This window comes from Chrysemys picta, chromosome 1, assembly GCF_011386835.1.
Source record: "Chrysemys picta bellii isolate R12L10 chromosome 1, ASM1138683v2, whole genome shotgun sequence".
In the NCBI taxonomy this organism is placed as follows: domain Eukaryota; kingdom Metazoa; phylum Chordata; order Testudines; family Emydidae; genus Chrysemys; species Chrysemys picta.
The window spans coordinates 337,495,794-337,514,636 of NC_088791.1; the positions used below are offsets into that span (position 1 = coordinate 337,495,794).

The 18,843-nt window shown below is 44.2% G+C and overlaps 1 protein-coding gene across 12 annotated transcripts in view; it reads left to right on the forward strand.

Moving 5' to 3' along the window:
* Positions 1 to 18,843, forward strand: part of TENM4 (teneurin transmembrane protein 4) — a 763,612-nt gene that overhangs the window by 428,342 nt on the left and 316,427 nt on the right. For 8 of the 12 annotated variants that reach the window (XM_065595842.1, XM_065595866.1, XM_065595862.1 and 5 more), the window contains one exon: positions 8,075 to 8,284. The exons of the other annotated variants lie outside the window; for them this stretch is intronic. In XM_065595842.1, the coding sequence (XP_065451914.1) occupies positions 8,075 to 8,284 (210 nt within the window). The remainder of the gene's footprint in view (positions 1 to 8,074; positions 8,285 to 18,843) is intronic. 12 annotated transcript variants of the gene reach the window in all.

The window sequence follows — 18,843 nt, forward strand, 5'->3', positions numbered from 1 at the left end:
GCTCAAGACTAAATAAATTTTTAATATAGATCAGTATGATTTAATTTGGATGTCAATAAGGATCGCTCAAAGGCGCTTTGCAAGGAGGAAAAAAAGTACATATGTTTAGATTCCCTTTTTGTTTGACAGGGTAATAAACTCATCCAGCAGATGCAGATTATGGAGTACACATTTTGTATCATTTGAATCAAGAATGACTACCAGCGTTATTTTTTAAAGAGAAGGCCTGTGCTGTGTTATAATTTCATTATAATGGTGCTTGCCATTGCCAGTATAATTAAGGATCCCTTGTATAGCTGTTATAAACTTCATTTTTAGGACTATATAATAAACCAAGGATTATAATTGGCATGAGGTAATCCACAAATCCTAACATGTTTAAAGAGGACTATGCTCTAGGAATTATTTTGGGGAAGTTCTGTGGCCTGTATTATTCAGGAGGTCAGACTAGATGATCACAATAGTCTCTTCGGGCCTTGGAATCTATGAATGTATGATTACAAGGTCATAGATTCAAGGTACCTTTTATTTTGCACCTGCAGCATCCACATGGTGGAGTTACAGTACAGCATGCTGATGTGCGTGGCAATTCACACCCCCGCAGTCTGAACTGCGGGGCCATGTAAACGTTAAGACTATAGACGTATAGATGTTCACTCTATAGAGAAGAGACCATACTTTTTTCTGCTTTCTGATTACATATTTTTCTATTTGTATTTATAGTTTTGCTAATTAAAACAATATTTTTTTAAGATGAGAAATGGTCAGGCTTTGAGGCCCTAAGGAGGTTGGTCAAATGTTTAGAACATGGAACTGATAGCAGTTTTGCGTTCTGTTTCTGCCACTGACTCACTGCGTGACTTTGGGCAAGGGACGTAAGCATGCTTTGACTCAGGTACCTTATCTGTAAAGAGGGACAGTAACGCCCCCCAACCTCACAGCAGTATCACTGGGCAGAAATCAGAGTTTGTAAAATGACGTGAGATCTTCAGCTGAAAGGTGCTATAGAAGGGACAATAGACAGGTAAAAATCTTATGTTACTTAATTTCTTTATTGCAGGCAATACCCTTTTGCGTATTTTGACCAACATTAAACCCTGTTGAAACAGGTGCCTTATAGTATTTGCAGCATGAAAAGTCATTGTTGGGCAGCACTCACTTTCCTAACCATTTCTGGAGAACTTTTGATTTTTGGGGATATGCCACAATACATAATATATGAGGTATTGTATTCACATAAATTTGAAGCCATATACAGATAACGTAGGTTACCTGCTGTAGGAGAGGGGTACACAGAGTCTCTAGTGTCCTTATGGGGGTTAGTTTGTAAATTTAATAATAAGGATGCCATGTTTCAGGTTGTTGCTAGATGTGTCTGTTTTGTTAGATCAGTGAGTTTTAATGTCCTCATTACTTCCTGTACTCGTCAGAATGGTCTTGGAATTCTATATGAACGCTCCAGCAAAGCACTTACACATGTGCTTAGTTTCAGACATTTGTTTAGGCCTTATTGAAGGCAATGGGATTTACATGTTTTTCTGAACATAGATGAACTGTGGATGTATGTGGTTCTTGAAAGTAAAGCACGTTTCGATGCTTTACTGAACTGGTGTTTGAAGCTTCTTAAAGAAATAACTAACTATGCAGGAAAACTTAACACGTCCCTTGCTTTGCTAAGGGTATGTCTATACTTGGAGCTAGAGGTGTAACTCCTAGCTCAAGGAGGTATATCCACGCCGGCTCTGATCAAGCGAGTGTGCTAGAAATAGCAGCACAGCACCGCAGTGGGAGGGGCTAGCCACTTTGAATACATACCTACCGTCTTAGACAGAAACTGTTCATAGCACACTAGCTCAATCAGGAGGTATGTCTCCTGAAGCTGGAAATAACACTTCATGTGCGAATGCCCCAAGTTACCCACTTCCTGACAAACCCTCTGAGGCAGAGGTGCCGTCCCTGCATGCCTCCTTGAGGCATGGCATGGCACTACAGCAGCTTTGCCTCAGTTTCCTTTACAGAGTCTTTCGGACACTTCAGTTATGGATGTGTCTTAGCCTCTTGGCGAAGTCACTGAGAGAGGTCAACCCCTTCCAGGATAGCAGAGTCCCTAAGTCAAAGTCCAACAGAAACACAAATCAAAAGAACCTTTGGCCCTGCTGAGCTCAGCTTTTACCCCCTTTCCTTTCAGTCACACCCCAGCTGCAGCAGGTTGCCTTAACACCCATCAACAAGTTCCTGCTAACAAATCAAACTAACAGGGTGGCCCTGGCAGGCTGCAGTTTTCAGTCAGCTCCTGGCCCAACAGGCTTCTCATATGCCATGGTTGCTGCTAGTCTGCGTGCTCTCCTTCCTCCTGGTCAGTCCCCAATTCAGCTCACTCTCTCCTTCTAACCTCCCAATCCAGCCTGACCGATGTTTTAGGTGAAGCAGGGCCAAGCTGATTGAGTGCAGAGCAGCTCATTAACTCTTCGTGGCCAGTGTGGAGTTCATATACATCATCACACTTCCAATATATGTTAGAGTTAATGCAGCCCATTTTGAATAACATCTTGATGTCCAGTATGGTAAATTTCAGAGTAACAGCCGTGTTAGTCTGTATCCGCAAAAAGAAGAACAGGAGTACTTGTGGCACCTTAGAGACTAATGCTCTAATGAATTTGTTAGTCTCTAAGGTGCCACAAGTACTCCTGTTCTTCTTTTTGCAGTATGGTAAAGTTTCTAAGGGCCTGATTATGCAAGGTGTACATTGCCTCTTAGGTAGAGTGATGATATTTCCCTATCCTGAATACGGGACACCTGGTAAAATTACTCGTATTCAAGCGAGTTCAATGGCAATCAAGCAGAACTATGCAGTACGAATGTTCAAATTAACATCAGGTTGACTGAGCCCCTGTTAAAAAGAAATACTGTGTAGATGGATTGTTTTTATTTACTTTCTTATCTTTAAGGCTTTAGGGTTCACAGGGGAAGGGGTGACACACACACACACACACTCCCATACACCTCTCTCACACAGGGAAGGTGACTGACTGACCCAACCCTCCCTGCCCGGCTCAAACTGCCCTCCAGGCCTGGCTGGGCCTCTGAGACAAAGCTACCTCTCCTGGTACCCTGGCGCTATGTCTTCCCACAGCAACATGGGGGGAGGCACGCAGGGTCACATGCCCCTCCCCTCGATTTCTGCCAGGGCTCACACCACAATGTGGCCAGCAGCAGCCTTTTGGCACTGTGCGGGAGGGAAGGGACAGGATGGGAGGGGAGCTGCTTACAGCCACAAGGGAGGAGGAGTGGGGGAAGGGATGACCTGGCCCGTGTCTTTGCAGAGTTCATGTCCTGCCCCCACCCCTGCCCGTGGTGGCTGGAAGCAGCTTGTCCTTTCCTACCCCCACAGTGTTGAAAGGCAGCTAACACCTCCAGGCTGCTCCTGGTCACTGACATAACGCAGCCACCTCCTGTCCCCTGGCTACAGCACGGGCAGGAAGGGGTTAAGTCCTAAGGATGCATTGTGCACCAGGGAACCTGATTGCAGGGGTTTCAGCAAACCCTGCGGGAGAGGTGGCTCAGCAGGGGTGGGTGCCTAGGGGATGGAGCAGCCCCATGCTCCCTGGGGCAGGACCCAGGGGGGGGGGAGAGGGGGCAGGTGAAGAGGGTTCTAAGCCCCTGACTGGGGGGCTGCTGTACAGCCTGCAGGGCTGGGGTTTGAACAGGCTGGAAATTGCTTTCCCCCCTCCCCCCCCCCCCCGCCACTCCAGAGCTTAACTGAGGGGCAGAGAGGCTTCCCCATGCCAGCGCTGTGCAGGGCTTTGGCACATGCAGGGTTTGGCTCCTCCTGGCCAGTGCCTGGGCCGGAGGGTCTTGGGCTTTCCTGGGGTGCCGGGCTAGCCAGAGGCAGTGGGGGAAGGAAGGAGCCTGCCGGCCAGGCTGCTGGTGAGCTGAGCACTCCGACCAGGGGCTGGTTCTCCGCACAGCGCTGGGAGTGGGATGTGCCTCACCAGGGGGATATGGGGGTGAAGGGGCAAAGCAGGGAGAGGACAGTGAGAGGGAGAGCACATAAAGGGCCGATGGGTGGGCAGCAGAGGCGACACGTAACCAACCACCACCTGGCACCTGCTCACACTCACTGGCCGCCACAGCTCGCAGTGCGCAGCCAGCACTGGCCAGAAATGGGACGGGGGGGTGGGGCCCTGATGGACCAGCAGGGGGAGCAGCCGGCCCTATATGCTCCATCTTCTCCCTGCCACCAGCCTTGCACACCCACCCCCATTGTCGGACACTGGAAACACCCCCCACACACAAACACACTCACCATTGGTGGGCTGGCGAGCAGGGATCTGGCCAGCAGCAGGATCCGCCAGTACTGATGAGGGGGAGACAGAAAATATGGGACAATTTGCCTGTTTTTAAGAAAAAGTTGGGACACCTGCAGGAGGGCTTAAATACGGGACTGCCCCTTTAAAAACAGGACGTTTTGTCACTCTACTCTTAGGAGATGCACCATGTTTTGCAGGATTATACCCAAATGCATAGTGTAAACGGAACTATTGCATATTATTTGTTTTACCTTTTCCTCAGACTACGTTGTGTCTGTTTTGGGCTGTCTTTTCTCCTAGTGATAAAGCGGTTGTATACATTTTGCGGGGTTGTTTAGTTAAGTAGGGAAATAGAACATTTCTGTTAATCCATTTTCAAAGTTTGTGTTTCTTAATAAATTCTATAGATCTGCTAGAGGTCTTAGCATATCTTTCTCTGATTGTTCCAAAAATGTCTTAATCGGAAATACTGGCACATTGGTAAAAATAAGTTTGCTAGCCCTCTCTGACCCAGAGAAAGTAACATACCACTCATACAGAACTATTCAAATTACATTGTTCCTGCCTCAAATCCAAAGAGCATAATTTGACTATTCAATACAAGAGGATATATGGGATTGTTATAAATTGGTGCCAAGGGGCCCATAGTTGGAATATGGTTTTATTTTTCTGTTCGTTTCCAAATTGCAAGAATGTGCGTAATGAATGGTTATCTAGTCCTTCTGTTTTATCATTTTTTGAGGGAGAAATAGCACATGTTGCAGACAGACTTGGCCTACATGCTCTGGTTCCATAGCAACCCAGTGTTGCTGTGGATTCGTTTTGTACCAATCAATTAGAAATTTTGCTCTGGCTGCCAGAATGAAAGCATATGGGCCAAATCCTGCCCGCTTTACTCAGGGCACGTAATCCCATTGGCTTTAATGGGATTACTTGGGTGAGAAAGTGGGCAGGATTTACCCTTATATCTTGGATTTCTTTCTTGCTTTATTTTTGTTAGATTATTTATTTATTTGTATTACTGAATCAAATTGTATTTATTAAATGTAGATAATTCTCTTTAATGAGGCTGTCAGATATGTTTGACTTACATACATAACAGTTGTTGCTATGTGTAATATGAAGTGGTTATATGCCCTGTATAACAAGTCATGCTGCTATGGGTGTAAATGACTGGTATGCATCTTCATCCTGTAGCTTGTAGAATCCTCTGTTGCATCCATATGCATAAGATGGGGTTTTCCAGGACACACAGCCGGTGACCTGCAAATTGCTGCATGATTTCAGTTGAATCTTTCATATTAAAGGTCTGATCATGTACCGCTTAAGGCACGTGTAACTCCCATTGAAGTCTGTGGAAAGTTTAGTGTGAAAGCCGTAAGGGGGCAGATGATTAAAATCAGTACTGTCAAGGGGGGGTTCCTCACGTTTTTCTTTTCACTAGTATCAGAGAAAATAAAATCTAATGAACTGCAGTATATATATATAGTGTGTGTGTGTGTAGTATAATTTTATACGTATGTGTATTTATATATATAACATAAACCATCTGACATAAACTGACAAAAATGTTGACATTTTGAATTTAGGACTTCTTTTCAGATCATTATGCCTACTGGTCAGTCTTATTGGGCTCTAGATATAATGATATGTTCAACGTGTGCTGCCTGACCTAGGCATAGTGAAGAGAGTTGGAGGCATATTAGTGTTACCTGGGTGAGACCAGAGAATCATTATACTCTCAAATGAACTCAAACAGAAAAAGGATAAAAGACAAAAACAGCATATCACCCATCAGTGAACACTTTCACAAAAGGATCACTCCATATCTGACTTCCCAGTCCTTGTCCTCAAAGGAAACCTGCACAGCACTTTCAAATGATGAGCCTGGGAACTTAAATTCATAACTTTGCTATTCACTAAAAATCATGGATTTATGGCTTATGACAACAATCTGTAACCCATTAACCCCCCTTTTTGGTCCTGTGACTGCAGGGGTGTTAACAAGCCACTTCATACTGAAAAGTCCTTTAGAATATGTTAACTACTTATGCTAAACCAGTGGTCCCCAACGCGGTGCCCGCAGGCGCCAGGTGCGCCCGCCTATTGACAAGGGAGCGCCCCGCCGCCAAGGAGTGCGGCCTCCGGAGAAGCAGCTGCCGAAATGCCGCTGAGAAGCGGCAACGTAAAGAAGTGTCGCCGTCGAAATGCCACTGCTTCTTGGCGGCATTTCGGCGGCGACCCTTTTGATGACGCTGCTTCTCGGCGGCATTTCGGCGGCAACGCTTCTTGACATTGCCGCTTCTCGGTGGCATTTCAGCGGCTGCTTCTCCGGCGGCCGCGCTCTTTGGCAGCTAGTCATCCGGCGCCCGCCACCGGTTGGGGACCACTGTGCTAAACAATCTGTTTCACCTTGTATTTAGCTGTGACACGCTGAGTACCTTTCTCAGACCTGAAGCAGAGCTCTGCGTAGCTCAAAACCTGGTCTCTTTCACCAACAGAAGTTGGTCCAGTAAAAGATATTACCTCACCCACCTTGTCTCTCTAATATCCTAGTACCAATACAGCTACAGCAACACTGCAAACAACATTATGTTTAATAAGAAATACTGTGCAACCATGTGGCATGTATTTTTGTTATGGTCAAGTAAAGCTTTTAAAAAACTTTTTTTTTTTAGAAAGTTTGACTGAGTTTCCATGCTGATTTTTCAGCACTGAGTAATTTTCATGGATTTCTCATGGTGATTTTTCAGTATTTGGAAAGTGTGACAGATTTATCATTATTACTTTCATAGGATGTGTTTCAAGGAAAAAAATCAGTGTTAAATGCATTGTCCTGTATTTTAACTTATTATATGTTTGTGTTTATATTCCCTCTGTTTTTAGTGATGTACTGCACATATTCAGACATCAGGCTTGAATAAATATAACAGCCTTTCTTTTAGTCACTTGGGATTTTTGATTTGATAGTTTTGTTTGAAAATCTGCTTGAAATAGTTTTGCTGTCGTTAAGTATTAAGATGCAGATCCTGCAAACTCTTTGCAGTGTATTTGCAGAATTGGGGCCTAAATACTCACTTTGGGCCCAATCTAACTTCTTTTGAGGTCAATAGGAGCTTTCCCTGAGTCAGGAGTGGCCCAATATAAATACTACTTATTATACTGCCACTCTCTTGACTTCATGAAATTATACTGTCTGGATTTATTTGTATTCTAGCCTGCTGCTAGTCAGTTTCATTGGCGTGCTGACATGTACTAGCACATCACTGCAGCATTTGAGTCTGTCCTGCCCCCCTTTACTCATGTGAGTAAGGGTGCTTTGGGTTATAAACAGTACAGAGGAATGATTACATCCAAACCAAGAACGGTTCTGAATAATTAAGAAATCACAAAAGCATATCTAGTGATAAATTTAGTAAAACTTTAAAAAAAGGTTAAATTTGTTGATAGTGTACATTTCATTAGAGACATTCGTTCTACATTAGATTGGAAATTACAGGATTTATAAGAAGCACACTGTACAACATATTCATATTTAAGTGTGTGTATATATATATATATATACATAAATATATAGACATGCATATGCAGTGTGTAAATTCACACACCGTGCATATTTACACAGATATGTTAATAAATATGTGCAGTATGTCCTGTTTTTGAAAGTCCCCCCCGCCCCCCACTGTGCATGTTTTCTGTTGATTTTCCTTGTGTGCCTTATAAATTTTTATTTTTCTGTCTGTGTTTGTGTTTGTGGTTCACAGGTCCTCCTTTGCATTGTTCATCTGCTTCATCAACCCCTATTGAGCAGTCCCCTTCCCCTCCCCCTACCCCTGCGGCCAATGAGAGCCAGAGAAGGTTGCTAGGCAATGGTGTGGCCCAGCCAACCCAGGACTCTGACTCTGAGGAAGAGTTTGTCCCTAATTCATTCTTAGTTAAAAGTGGCTCTGGAAACCTCTGTGTACCTGCCAATGGTGAGTTATTCTCTCTACCTACTTTACTGCTTGCTTGTCTTACGAGTTGTGTGTGGGCCTGTAGGATGCAGGTTTGGTTTGTCTCCTGGACTTTGAATAGTAATTCACCATGTGTTTGATGACTTTCTGCTTCAGTTTTACAGCCACTATGTGTGTTGTTGTAAACTCCTTGTGTTTCCTGTGAATTGTGTCCTGGTATCTCTGCTGCACGAAGCATTGCTGTGCTGGTTAGAACAAATCACCTAACTTGAGACAGCACCTGAGCCCAGCTCTGAAATTTTAATTGTGGTTGAGGCAGCCCTGCTGAAATGTCACACAACTTCCCGTTAGTGTTTTCGCTGCGGGACAGCATGTCAGGCAGTCTGTAAAACTTTCTGTGTAAGTTCTGTGCGTGGATGTCAGGAACGTTTCCTTTCAGATGACCAGTTCGGCGATCAGATGCAATTCGGGCTTTATGAAATGTTTACTTTGATTGAATTGTAAACAGGCCAGGGGACTGTGTCCTGAAGGACTTCCAAGTCGATGAGAAACTTTTAATTGGGTCTGCTTTTATGGTTTCGCTGGGCCTGCCACTGTCAGATTGGTACAGATGCGAGACATTCTCAGTGGCTGCATTATGAGAGTACAGATGTAAAAACTAACGTCTAAAGCCTCAGCCTGCATGTTTTAACCCAAATATGAGTTGTGACAAGTGACATGAGCACGTTACCTTCACACGCACAGGCCAGAAATATGTTATGGATCCAAATTTCTGCAGGTAGCCTTGATAAATTTCCTAAGGGCAACATACAAAAGCAGCAACAGGACCCTATTCCACTAGGTACTGAATGCTTCCAACTCCCACTTATCTCAGTGGGAGCCACCCAGGAAAGGGATCCCACTAAAAGGATGAGGATGTAAAGGAATGCAAAGGAAATAAAATGATTTGCTTTACAACTTCGCATCCTAAAGACAATGACTTGTAAAAAGGGAGACAAAGCTCATTGATAAAGCAATGTTAAATTTATCAAGGACAGTGCAACCTGATGTAGTGCAGATACCAGCCGGGAAACAACAATGGCCAGTCAGCCCACTGCTGTCCAGTCAGAGTGATAATTGCAGGAAGGTTTGATTTATGGGGGTGAAGCCATTCACAGACATCTACCAAAAAAAAAAAAAAAAAAAGTGAGAGAGGTTTACAGCATCTGGTAACAACTTAGCCCCATTTCAGTTGAGCTTTTAAGAAGGTTTCCTAATATGGTGTTATTTCAAAGGAAAGGGAAAAGTTTGACATTGAATTAATTCCTCCCCTCCTCAGCTTCCTCTTTCTTCTCTTTCTTGCATTTGCTATGGTAAAAACTAACTTTCCTTCAGGGTTTTTCAGTGGAGAAGGTTATCTTCCGTGAATTGTCATCATAAGGAGAACGGTGGGAAAATACAGTGTTGCATTCATTCAGGAAACTGCTTAAAATTCATATCCTCCTACCTCCCTTCAGTCACTAGTATAGTCAAGTTTGCACTGGTGTGGATGACCCTTTAGTGTTCACAGTAACACAGTGAATGGTGGTTGGAGACAAAAGCTGCCCAAACTAACATCCTCAGTAATTCTTATAAAAAGAAGAACAGGAGTACTTGTGGCACCTTAGAGACTAACAAATTTATTAGAGCATAAGCTTTCGTGGACTACAGCCCACTTCTTCGGATGCAGTCCACGAAAGCTTATGCTCTAATAAATTTGTTAGTCTCTAAGGTGCCACAAGTACTCCTGTTCTTCTTTTTGCGGATACAGACTAACACGGCTGCTACTCTGAAACCAGTAATTCTTATGTGATCATAGTCTATCTATCTGTCCATCTATCTGTCTCGACACCCTCTCCAGGTAGAGAGAGAGAGCGATTAAACCCCTTAATCTCTTCTTTTACTAATTAACTGAACAACAGAAAAAGCATTGTTCAGAGTCTACAGTGAGTTGATGACATTATTGTATTATTGATGTGCTGGTGAGTTAGTGAGACTTTAGGCTCTTCAGCTGTCTGCTTATTTATACTCCTCCTCTCCTTGCATCAGTTTGTCGAGGCTTTACATTCCCCAGGGCCTTCTTTGTGTGTAAAAATTCTGCAGGTTGGTAATAAATATGTCCCACACAGAGACAGTGTGTCTGGGGTCTCATTTGCTTGGTGACTCGAGTTGTTCAGTAATGAGAGGTGCAGGTAAATCCAGCACATTTGTGACCCGCTACGATGTCACCATCACTCTGCTATCAGCAAAAAACAAAGGTGACCTTTGAAAGCCTCATTGACTTATTATGCATCCTATCAGCCCATAATCTGGGAGTTCACCTGAATGAGAAGCACAGACCATACAAGTCCATCATGTCTAAAATGCTAAGGCTCTTCTGACCTCTCTAAATGGATTTAATTGCCTTGGTTCCTTAAAGTTCTGTTTCTATGAGGCTTAGTCAGCATAGACTTTAAATGACAAAGGCAGCTCTTTATGTCCCCTAAATGGGGAAAATTAGTAAAAGCTTATTTTGGTTAGGACTAAGTTTAATACAGTTAGAGCACTCATTCTCTGTGTATAGTGGCTGTCTCAACAGCAGGACTGCCTGGGAATGCCTGCCTAAGGATTTGTGTTGCACTTTTTAATTGATCCCTGCTAGGTTTTCTTTCCACAGCTGTGTAAACTCAGCTTTAGAGGAGTCCATCCAAAGTAAGTAACTCCCATGGAGCTGCTGTTCCAAATCCCCATGTAAATTGCAAATATAATGCACATGGAACAAAAGATATTTTTGAAGATACATTAGACTATTCTTTATCTGAGTTTCACTCCATCGAAAAAGGTACTAATGTAGTAGTATTTTGGGGGAAAATGTTAAACTAAAATTTCAAATTAATATTGAAGAACTAAAGTAGTAGGTAAAGACCCACAGATTTTCTTTCTTCAACATTTTATTTTTGTGCTCCATATATTGCAAACCCATCTTTTCTAATTAAAATCAAAGCGTAACCCCATATCTCTGTTATTAATAAAAATCTAATAACAGAAGGAATTTTCAAAATCAAAATCACTTTTCACTTTGCTTCTTATTCATGTGAACTCCCAGATTCCTATAATCTTTTCAGCCATATTTTTGAAAGTGACTGGTGATTTTGGGTGCCTCAATTTTTGGGTGCCCAACTTGAGAGACCATAAAAGATCCTGATTTTTGGATAGTGTTGGGTGGTCAGCACTTCTTGAAAATCAGGCCCCTTTAAGGTATCTCAAATACCTTTATGACAATCTAAGAAAAATCAACTACACCGACATGCTGCCTAACAAGCAAAGAGGAACATTATGAGATACCATAGTCGGAAATCTATCTATCTGTGGTACTTTTATGGCCCACATAACTATAGTATCTGAGGCCCTTGTAATCTTTATTCTGTTTATCTTCACAACACCACTCTGAGGTGGGGAAAAGCCATTATCCCCACTTTACAGATAATGGGGAACTGAGGTACAGAGAAACTAAGGCCCACATTTTTAACATTATTTAGGGTTTGCTGTGCTCAGCATTGCAACACCTAACTGATTTAGGATCCTTGATCTCATGAGATTTAGGCTCCTAAATCAGTTAGGCGTTGCAATGCTAAGTGCAGCAATGTCTAAATAGCTTTAAAAATCTGAATCTAAGTGACTTGCCCAAGGTTACACAGGAAGCCTGTTGCAGAGCAGGGAATTAAACCTGGGTCTTCCAACTCCCTAACCACTGGACATCTTTAGATATCTTTAGGTTTTTTGTTTTTATGAGTTATATAAAGCCACCTAGGCAGATAGGAAGGACAGATGAGGATACAAGAGAAAAAACATCTGCATAACCTGCCACATCTGTTCAGGAACTAAGATGGGGGTCCACATTTTTTAAAGTCACCTCTGATTTTGAGCCTCTCACTGTCTGGGTCCTAAGCTTTAGGGATCATGGGACAGAGCACGTACAACTCCAGTGGAAGTCAATGAGAATAGCAGGGGTCTAAAGATGGTTATCCAGAATTAGGCCCCGATCCTGAAAGGTAGCCCACATGGGTCTGTGTGCCTGTAGAGCGCCCCCCATGAAGTCATTGGGGCGCTGTGCGGGCTCAGAAGTCCATCTGTTGGAATAATTTACAGGATCAGGGCCTTCCAGGCCACTATTGAAAATTTAGACCCAAATGACTTTTTGAATGCTTCCTGACTATTAGTACATCACTGTTTGCAATGCTGCTTGTCCTTACTGCCCACTCCTTTGCACCAGTCTTGTTTCATTTGCTGTCACTGAGGACGTTACTTCACAAATAGCGACATCACACCATCTGCCTAGGTCACCCAAGATGAATGTAGAAGAGTCATAGAAAAATCCTAGAAAAGCTAAGGGTAGGATTCACTCTGGCACAATGTTATTATACCTTTAATGCCAACACTGCATTCAGTGCTGTGCAAGGCATAGACAACACAGTCCCTGCCTCAGCAAGATTTTGCAATCATTGAAGTCAACGAGACTGTTCACAACATAACGTTAAGTATATGTGTTAGTCTTTTAGGGTCAGAGACTGAGGGACTGGGGCAGTTCCAATTGAAATCAATGGAACGCTTTCCATTGACTTCAGTGGGATTTGGATCAGGCCCTACAAGCCTCCTCTCCTTCAAATCAATGGCAAAAATGTTTTTTTCTCTTTAGACAGTTACAAGAAAACCGATGCTCTTCCCCTCACCAGCTGTCTCAGTTCCTGTAGGTCCCCCAGTTTTACTTAAGATTAATTTGCTCCCCCTTTCCGATTCTTCTGTCTAAGCTAGGTGCTGGGTCACTTTACAGTGATAACACTTTCCTAAAGCCTACCCTTTGGTCACTTTGAACTGCGGGAATAGAGACCGGAGTGGCTTCACATGCTGCCACAAAGCTTTGTTTTCCCATCCCTCCGAGCCGCTTGCCTTTTCTGGGCCGAAGTGCAGTGTGAAGAGTTCACTCAGTGTAACCCTTCGGGTATGTCTACACTGGCAGAGTTACAGCGCCGCTCAGAGAGCGCTGAAGGGACACTGCTGTTGTGTGTTCACACTGTCAGCTGCCTGCGCAATAGCGTGTTCACACTTGCCGCAGTTGCAGCGGTATTCGGAGCGGTGCACTCTGAGCAGCTATCCCACAGACCAGCTCTTCCTCTTCTGCCGCTAAGAGTTGTGGGAAGGCGGAGGGGGGCGCGGCGCATCCTGGTTCCTGTTCCAATGCCCCGTGATGGATTGCTTCGCATCCCAGCAATCCCTGCGCTTCCGTCCGCATTTGGTGCCATCTTTCAAAGGTTTGTGTACTGCGCGCCCTGCCTCTTCGGTCTGCAGGAATGGATCCCGCACTGTTGACCAATATGCTGCTTGCTCTCACTAACATGTCACAAGTGGCAGTGGAGTTATTCCTTAAACTACAAAGGCAAGAGGAGTTCAACATTGAACTCGCCACTCTCCGTAGCTACAACACAAGATTGCTTGTGGCATTAACGGAAGTGCTGACCACAGTGGAACGCTGCTTCTAGGCTTGGGAAACAAGGATTGAGTGGTGGAGTCATATCGTCATGCACATTTGGGATGATGAGCAGTGGCTCCAGAACTTTTGGATGAGGAAAGCCACATTCATGGGACTGTGTGATGAGCTCGCCCCAGCCCTGCGGCGCAAAGACACAAGAATGAGAGCTGCCCTGTCGCTGGAGAAGCGTGTGGTGATTGCACTGTGGCAGCTGGCTACTCCAGACTGCTACCGATCGGTTGCTGACCAGTTCGGAGTTGGAAAGTTGACTGTTGGACGCGTGTTGATGGAAGTGTGCTGGGCCATTAATTGTATCCTGCTCTGAAAGACCTTGACTCTGGGCAATGTGAGTGACATTGTGGGTGGCTTTGAACAAATGGGCTTCCCTAACTGTGGAGGGGCGATAGATAGCACGCAAATTCCAATTCTGGCACCAGACCACCTAGCCACCGAGTACATTAATCGGAAGGGGTATTTCTCTATGGTTCTCCAGATGCTTGTGGATCACCGTGGGCATTTCACGGACATTAACAAAGGCTGGTCTTGAAAGTTGCATGACGCACGCATCTTTCGGAACACTGGCCTGTGCAAGGAGCTGCAGGCAGAGACTTTCTTCCTGGACCAGAAGATCACCGTAGGGGAAGTCAAAATGCCCATTGTGATCCTGTGAGATCCCGCCTATCCCTTAATGCCATACACGGGGCAAGTTGACAGCAGCAAGGAATGGTTCAACAACAGGTTGAGCAAGTGCAGAATGACTGTTGAGTGTGCTTTTGGCCGTTTAAAGGCCCGTTGGTGCTGCCTAAATGGGAGGCTTGACCTGGCCAATGACAATATTCCTATGCTTATAGCTGCGTGCTGTATGCTCCATAATATTTGTGAAGGGAAGGGTGAAAGCTTCACTCAGAGCTGGATCGCTGAGGCTCAGCGTCTGGAGGCTGAATTTGAACAGCCAGAGACCAGGGCTATTAGAGGGGCACAGCGTGGGGCCTTGAGGAAGAAATTTGAAGCTGAAATCCACTAATATTTGTTGCTATGCTCGGGAGTGCAGTGCTTGTAATGCTAGGAGATGACTGTGATTGGTGCAGATGATGCACTGGGAAGGTTTAAGAAAATTGCCTGTTGCTTCACAGGGCTCAGTTTGCTTTCAGTTAATGGAATAAAGATTGCTTTCAAACCAAAACAATCCTTTTATTAAAAAACAACAACCGGAGGAGAAAGGCAAACAAAAAAACACATCAGCACTGTGGAGGATGAGGGAAGGGAGGGTCCCAGTAGGAGGTGGGGTCCCAGGACGGTTAAAGATTTGTCTATGTCCAGGTATCATATGCAACCTTGTCCTCTAGAGTACAATGGAGCAGGTACTGTAGTTCAGCAGGGCTAAGCTGCACAGGGACGGGCGTTGAGTGCAGTGGGTACTGAGAGTCCGCAGTGCTGGTCTGTGACGGGGTAGGAGTGGAATGCAGCGGGTACAGACTGGAGCCAGGAGTTTAATAAGAGTGTGTTGGCGGTGTCTGGGGGGCACATGGGAAAGAGTTTTGCGACAGCGGCTGCAGGGGAGGGCGGGCACGGAGCTGCTCAGTTTGCAGTGCTAGTATCACCTGGAGCGTGTCCACTTGGCACTCCATAATGTTTAAGAGCCGCTCTTTGGCTTCATTCTGGTGCGCAGCATTCTCCTTTCGGTCCCTCTTCTCGCTGTCCTGCCACTCCTTCAGTTCTTGGTTTTCGGCCGCACAATGCATCTTGACATCACGCAGAAAGTCACCCTGTTCCGCCATTCAGACTAGGCATGTGGTGGTACGCGCATCATATAGACACAAGGCTGCTTTCTGTAACCCTCCTGCCTCCAACAACTCGCTTCAGCGATTCCCAAAATCAAAGCCACTTACCAGGGGCCTCCTCTCCTGTTCGCGCTTCGCCAAGCTCTGACAGCTGTGACTGGGTAGCCTCCTCTGGGGTAGAGAAGAGATCCTGGCTGCATGCATCTCTGGCCTCTGAGTCATCCTCTGCCTGTGGGTCCCCATCCCCCTCCTCGTCCAAGATCTTCTCCTGGCTTGGTCCACTCTCGACTGGCACGTGAGCCACCTAAGTATCCACAATGGCCTTCGCAATGGAGGTGCGGTTGCTACCAAGTAGCATGTCCAGCTCTTTGTAGAACTGGCAGTTTGTGGGTGCAACACCGGAGCGGCGGTTTGCCTCCTGCGCCTTGTGGTAGGCGTTCCGGAGCTCCTTCACTTTGACCCTGCATTGCAGTGTGTCCCGGTCATGGCCCCTTTCTGTCATGCATCGTTAAATCTGTCCGTAGGTATCATAATTTCTACGGCTGAAACGCAGCTGGGACTGGACAGCCTCCTCACCCCAAATGTTGATGAGGTCCAGCAGCTGGGGATTGCCTGGTGCGTGGAGCAGGCAGGGCCACCTGGAAAGATGCGCTGAGACCACTACCCGCATCACTGAGCAAACAGGAAGGGGACTTTGAAAATTCCAAAGGAATTTGAGGGGTGGGGCTCACGGTTGGTCACCTGAGGGCAGGGCAGTAGAATTCAAACCGATAACCAGAGAGGCGAGAACAGGCATTGTGGGACACCTCCTGGAGGCCAATCATAGCACTGTAATCGACCAGGGTGTCTACACGGGCACTGCAGCGCTATAGCCCGGCGCAGAAAGCTGTACACCTCTCATCAGGGTGGTTTTTTTACAGCGCTGCAACTGCACAGTTTCTGCGCACTAAGTGGCTTGGCAGTGTGTACACCTCGGGAGTTACACCGCTCAAAGCTGCTTTACTGCACAGAAACTTGCCAGTGTAGACAAGGCCATAGAGTGTATTTATCTGCAGTGTTTATCACTGAGGTGCTAAAGATCAGAAAACTTGTTTCCATCTCTAATTTACCTCCCCAGTCCCTCTCCCCTGCTCCCTCAAACATATTTCCTTAGCCCCTGCTACAGCCAGCCAGCCAAGTCCCTCACACGTGCAAGCTAAAGGGGTAATTCATTTCAACCTCACTCATGGCTTCTTAGATCCTCCGCTGGCGCAAAGTGGTGTAGCTTTATTGAAGTCAGTGAAGCCAATTTATGCCAGCTGAGGAACTCTTCCTGAGGATCATATTAGTTAAAGACAGAAAAGTCTTTTATTATCATTATTATATTATTTATTTATTATTTGTTTCTTTTAGCACCCAAGATGTGTAAGGCACTTTCCAAACAGAAATACAACAGATTCTCTGCTCCAAGGAGATCACAGCTTCAGATGCATCTGTGATTATGATCATTATTTTTCATTATATGTTTAGATTCATCAATGTGTTTGGGGCTGTGCTAATGACAAATATACAGACAGTCCCTGCCCCATGGTACCTGATCCAAAGCCTACTGAAGACAACTGAAAGACTCCTATTGACTTCAGTCTGTTTTGAATCAGGTCTTGTGTCTCTTGCAGATAGAGACGTGTGCTTAAATTTAAGCATGTTCCATTGAAGTCAAACACCCATCTTTTTAACCATGTGCTTAAGTGTTTTAAACCAGAATCCTGGTTTAAAAGATAGTCGCAAAGAAAACAACATTCAGTGGGGAACCCAAAATAAAGGAATAATTAAAGGATTTAAAAAATAATTGTACTTTACGAGACTCTCAGAAGTAGTGAATGTTGAGGGATTTGAATGAGAATGAGAGAACTTTTGAGGACTTTGATAATGTAAATAGTAATTTATATTTTGCAATCTAATTATTAATAATAAATCCACATTATATTAAATCTTCTTTCATGTAAAAACTAGATTTCCCCTCTCAAAAAAGACCTACTAATGTAGAGTCCATTCTCTGTCCTCATAGTGAGTGAACAGGCAGTATGTCCTGGTATTCCAGTGTTTCCCACTGCATTACATGTATTCAAAATAAAATGAATACTATATAGCAGCTTACATGAAAGGATCTCAGTGCCCTTTAGAAATATATATTTAAATTAATCTCCCAGCATCTCTGTGAAGTAAACTTGATTCATGATAAAAAGAAGAACAGGAGTACTTGTGGCACCTTAGAGACTAACAAATTTATTAGAGCATAAGCTTTCGTGGACTACAGCCCACTTCTTCGGATGCATACGAATCATGATCTCATAAGATGGGAAAGTGAGGAACAGGAAGCCAGCACTTTTTAAAGCATCATGAAGAGAGCTGGTAAAAAAAAAAAAAAACCTACAAAAATGTTTGAATAATTTTCTTTACTGTTTTAATTTTTATTTATTGTGAAAAATATGTTTTCTCTCATTTTTTAATTTATCATTTTCCATTTTTGAAATAAGAAATATATTTTAATAATTATTTTTGGTCAGCGTAGTCACATGATAGGTTTTGTTCCCAAACATTTTATTTCAAAATTTAAATGCAACTTTTTTGAAAATTTCAATAAACATTTTAAATAAGATAGATTAAAAAAAATAGTGAACATTTTCAAAAAATTATTTTTGCCACAAAAAGTTGATGTAGAAACAAAGAGGGTGTTTGCCCCATCCCATTCAAAATATTTTGACTAACTATAGACACTAATTTTGAGCACTTCTGCTGTTGCATATCTAACCTGAGGCACTTTGGGCTCGATTACTAGTGTTACTGAACATCTCCATTGCTCAGTTACTTCACTGAAGGCACCCCAGATTGGTAGACACATCTGAAAATGTTGGGCCTAAGTGATCTGCTAAAAAATGCACAGTAAACGAGTTGCAGAGAAGCAAAGCCTCTTGATTCCCACCATTTGTCTTTATCATAAGACCATTCTTCCTTCAATCAAGAGAAGGGCCGTAAACTGCCAGGAATGGGGAGGATCAGATCATGAGTTCTTTCCTTCTCCAGTCCCCCTATCAAAGGGGGAGAAGAGGATAGAGCCTTTCCTGTTGAGTTTTTCCTCCCATTCCACGCCTGCTACCAATGGAGAATGATTAGGACAAGGCTAGCTTGTGAGCTGCAGAGCTTTTATAGGACATGAAGCCCTAAGTGGCCGCTTGCCTTGCTTTTGCTTAAGGTTGTCCTGTGTGTTAGGTTTGTATAATGAGATGACTTGTTTA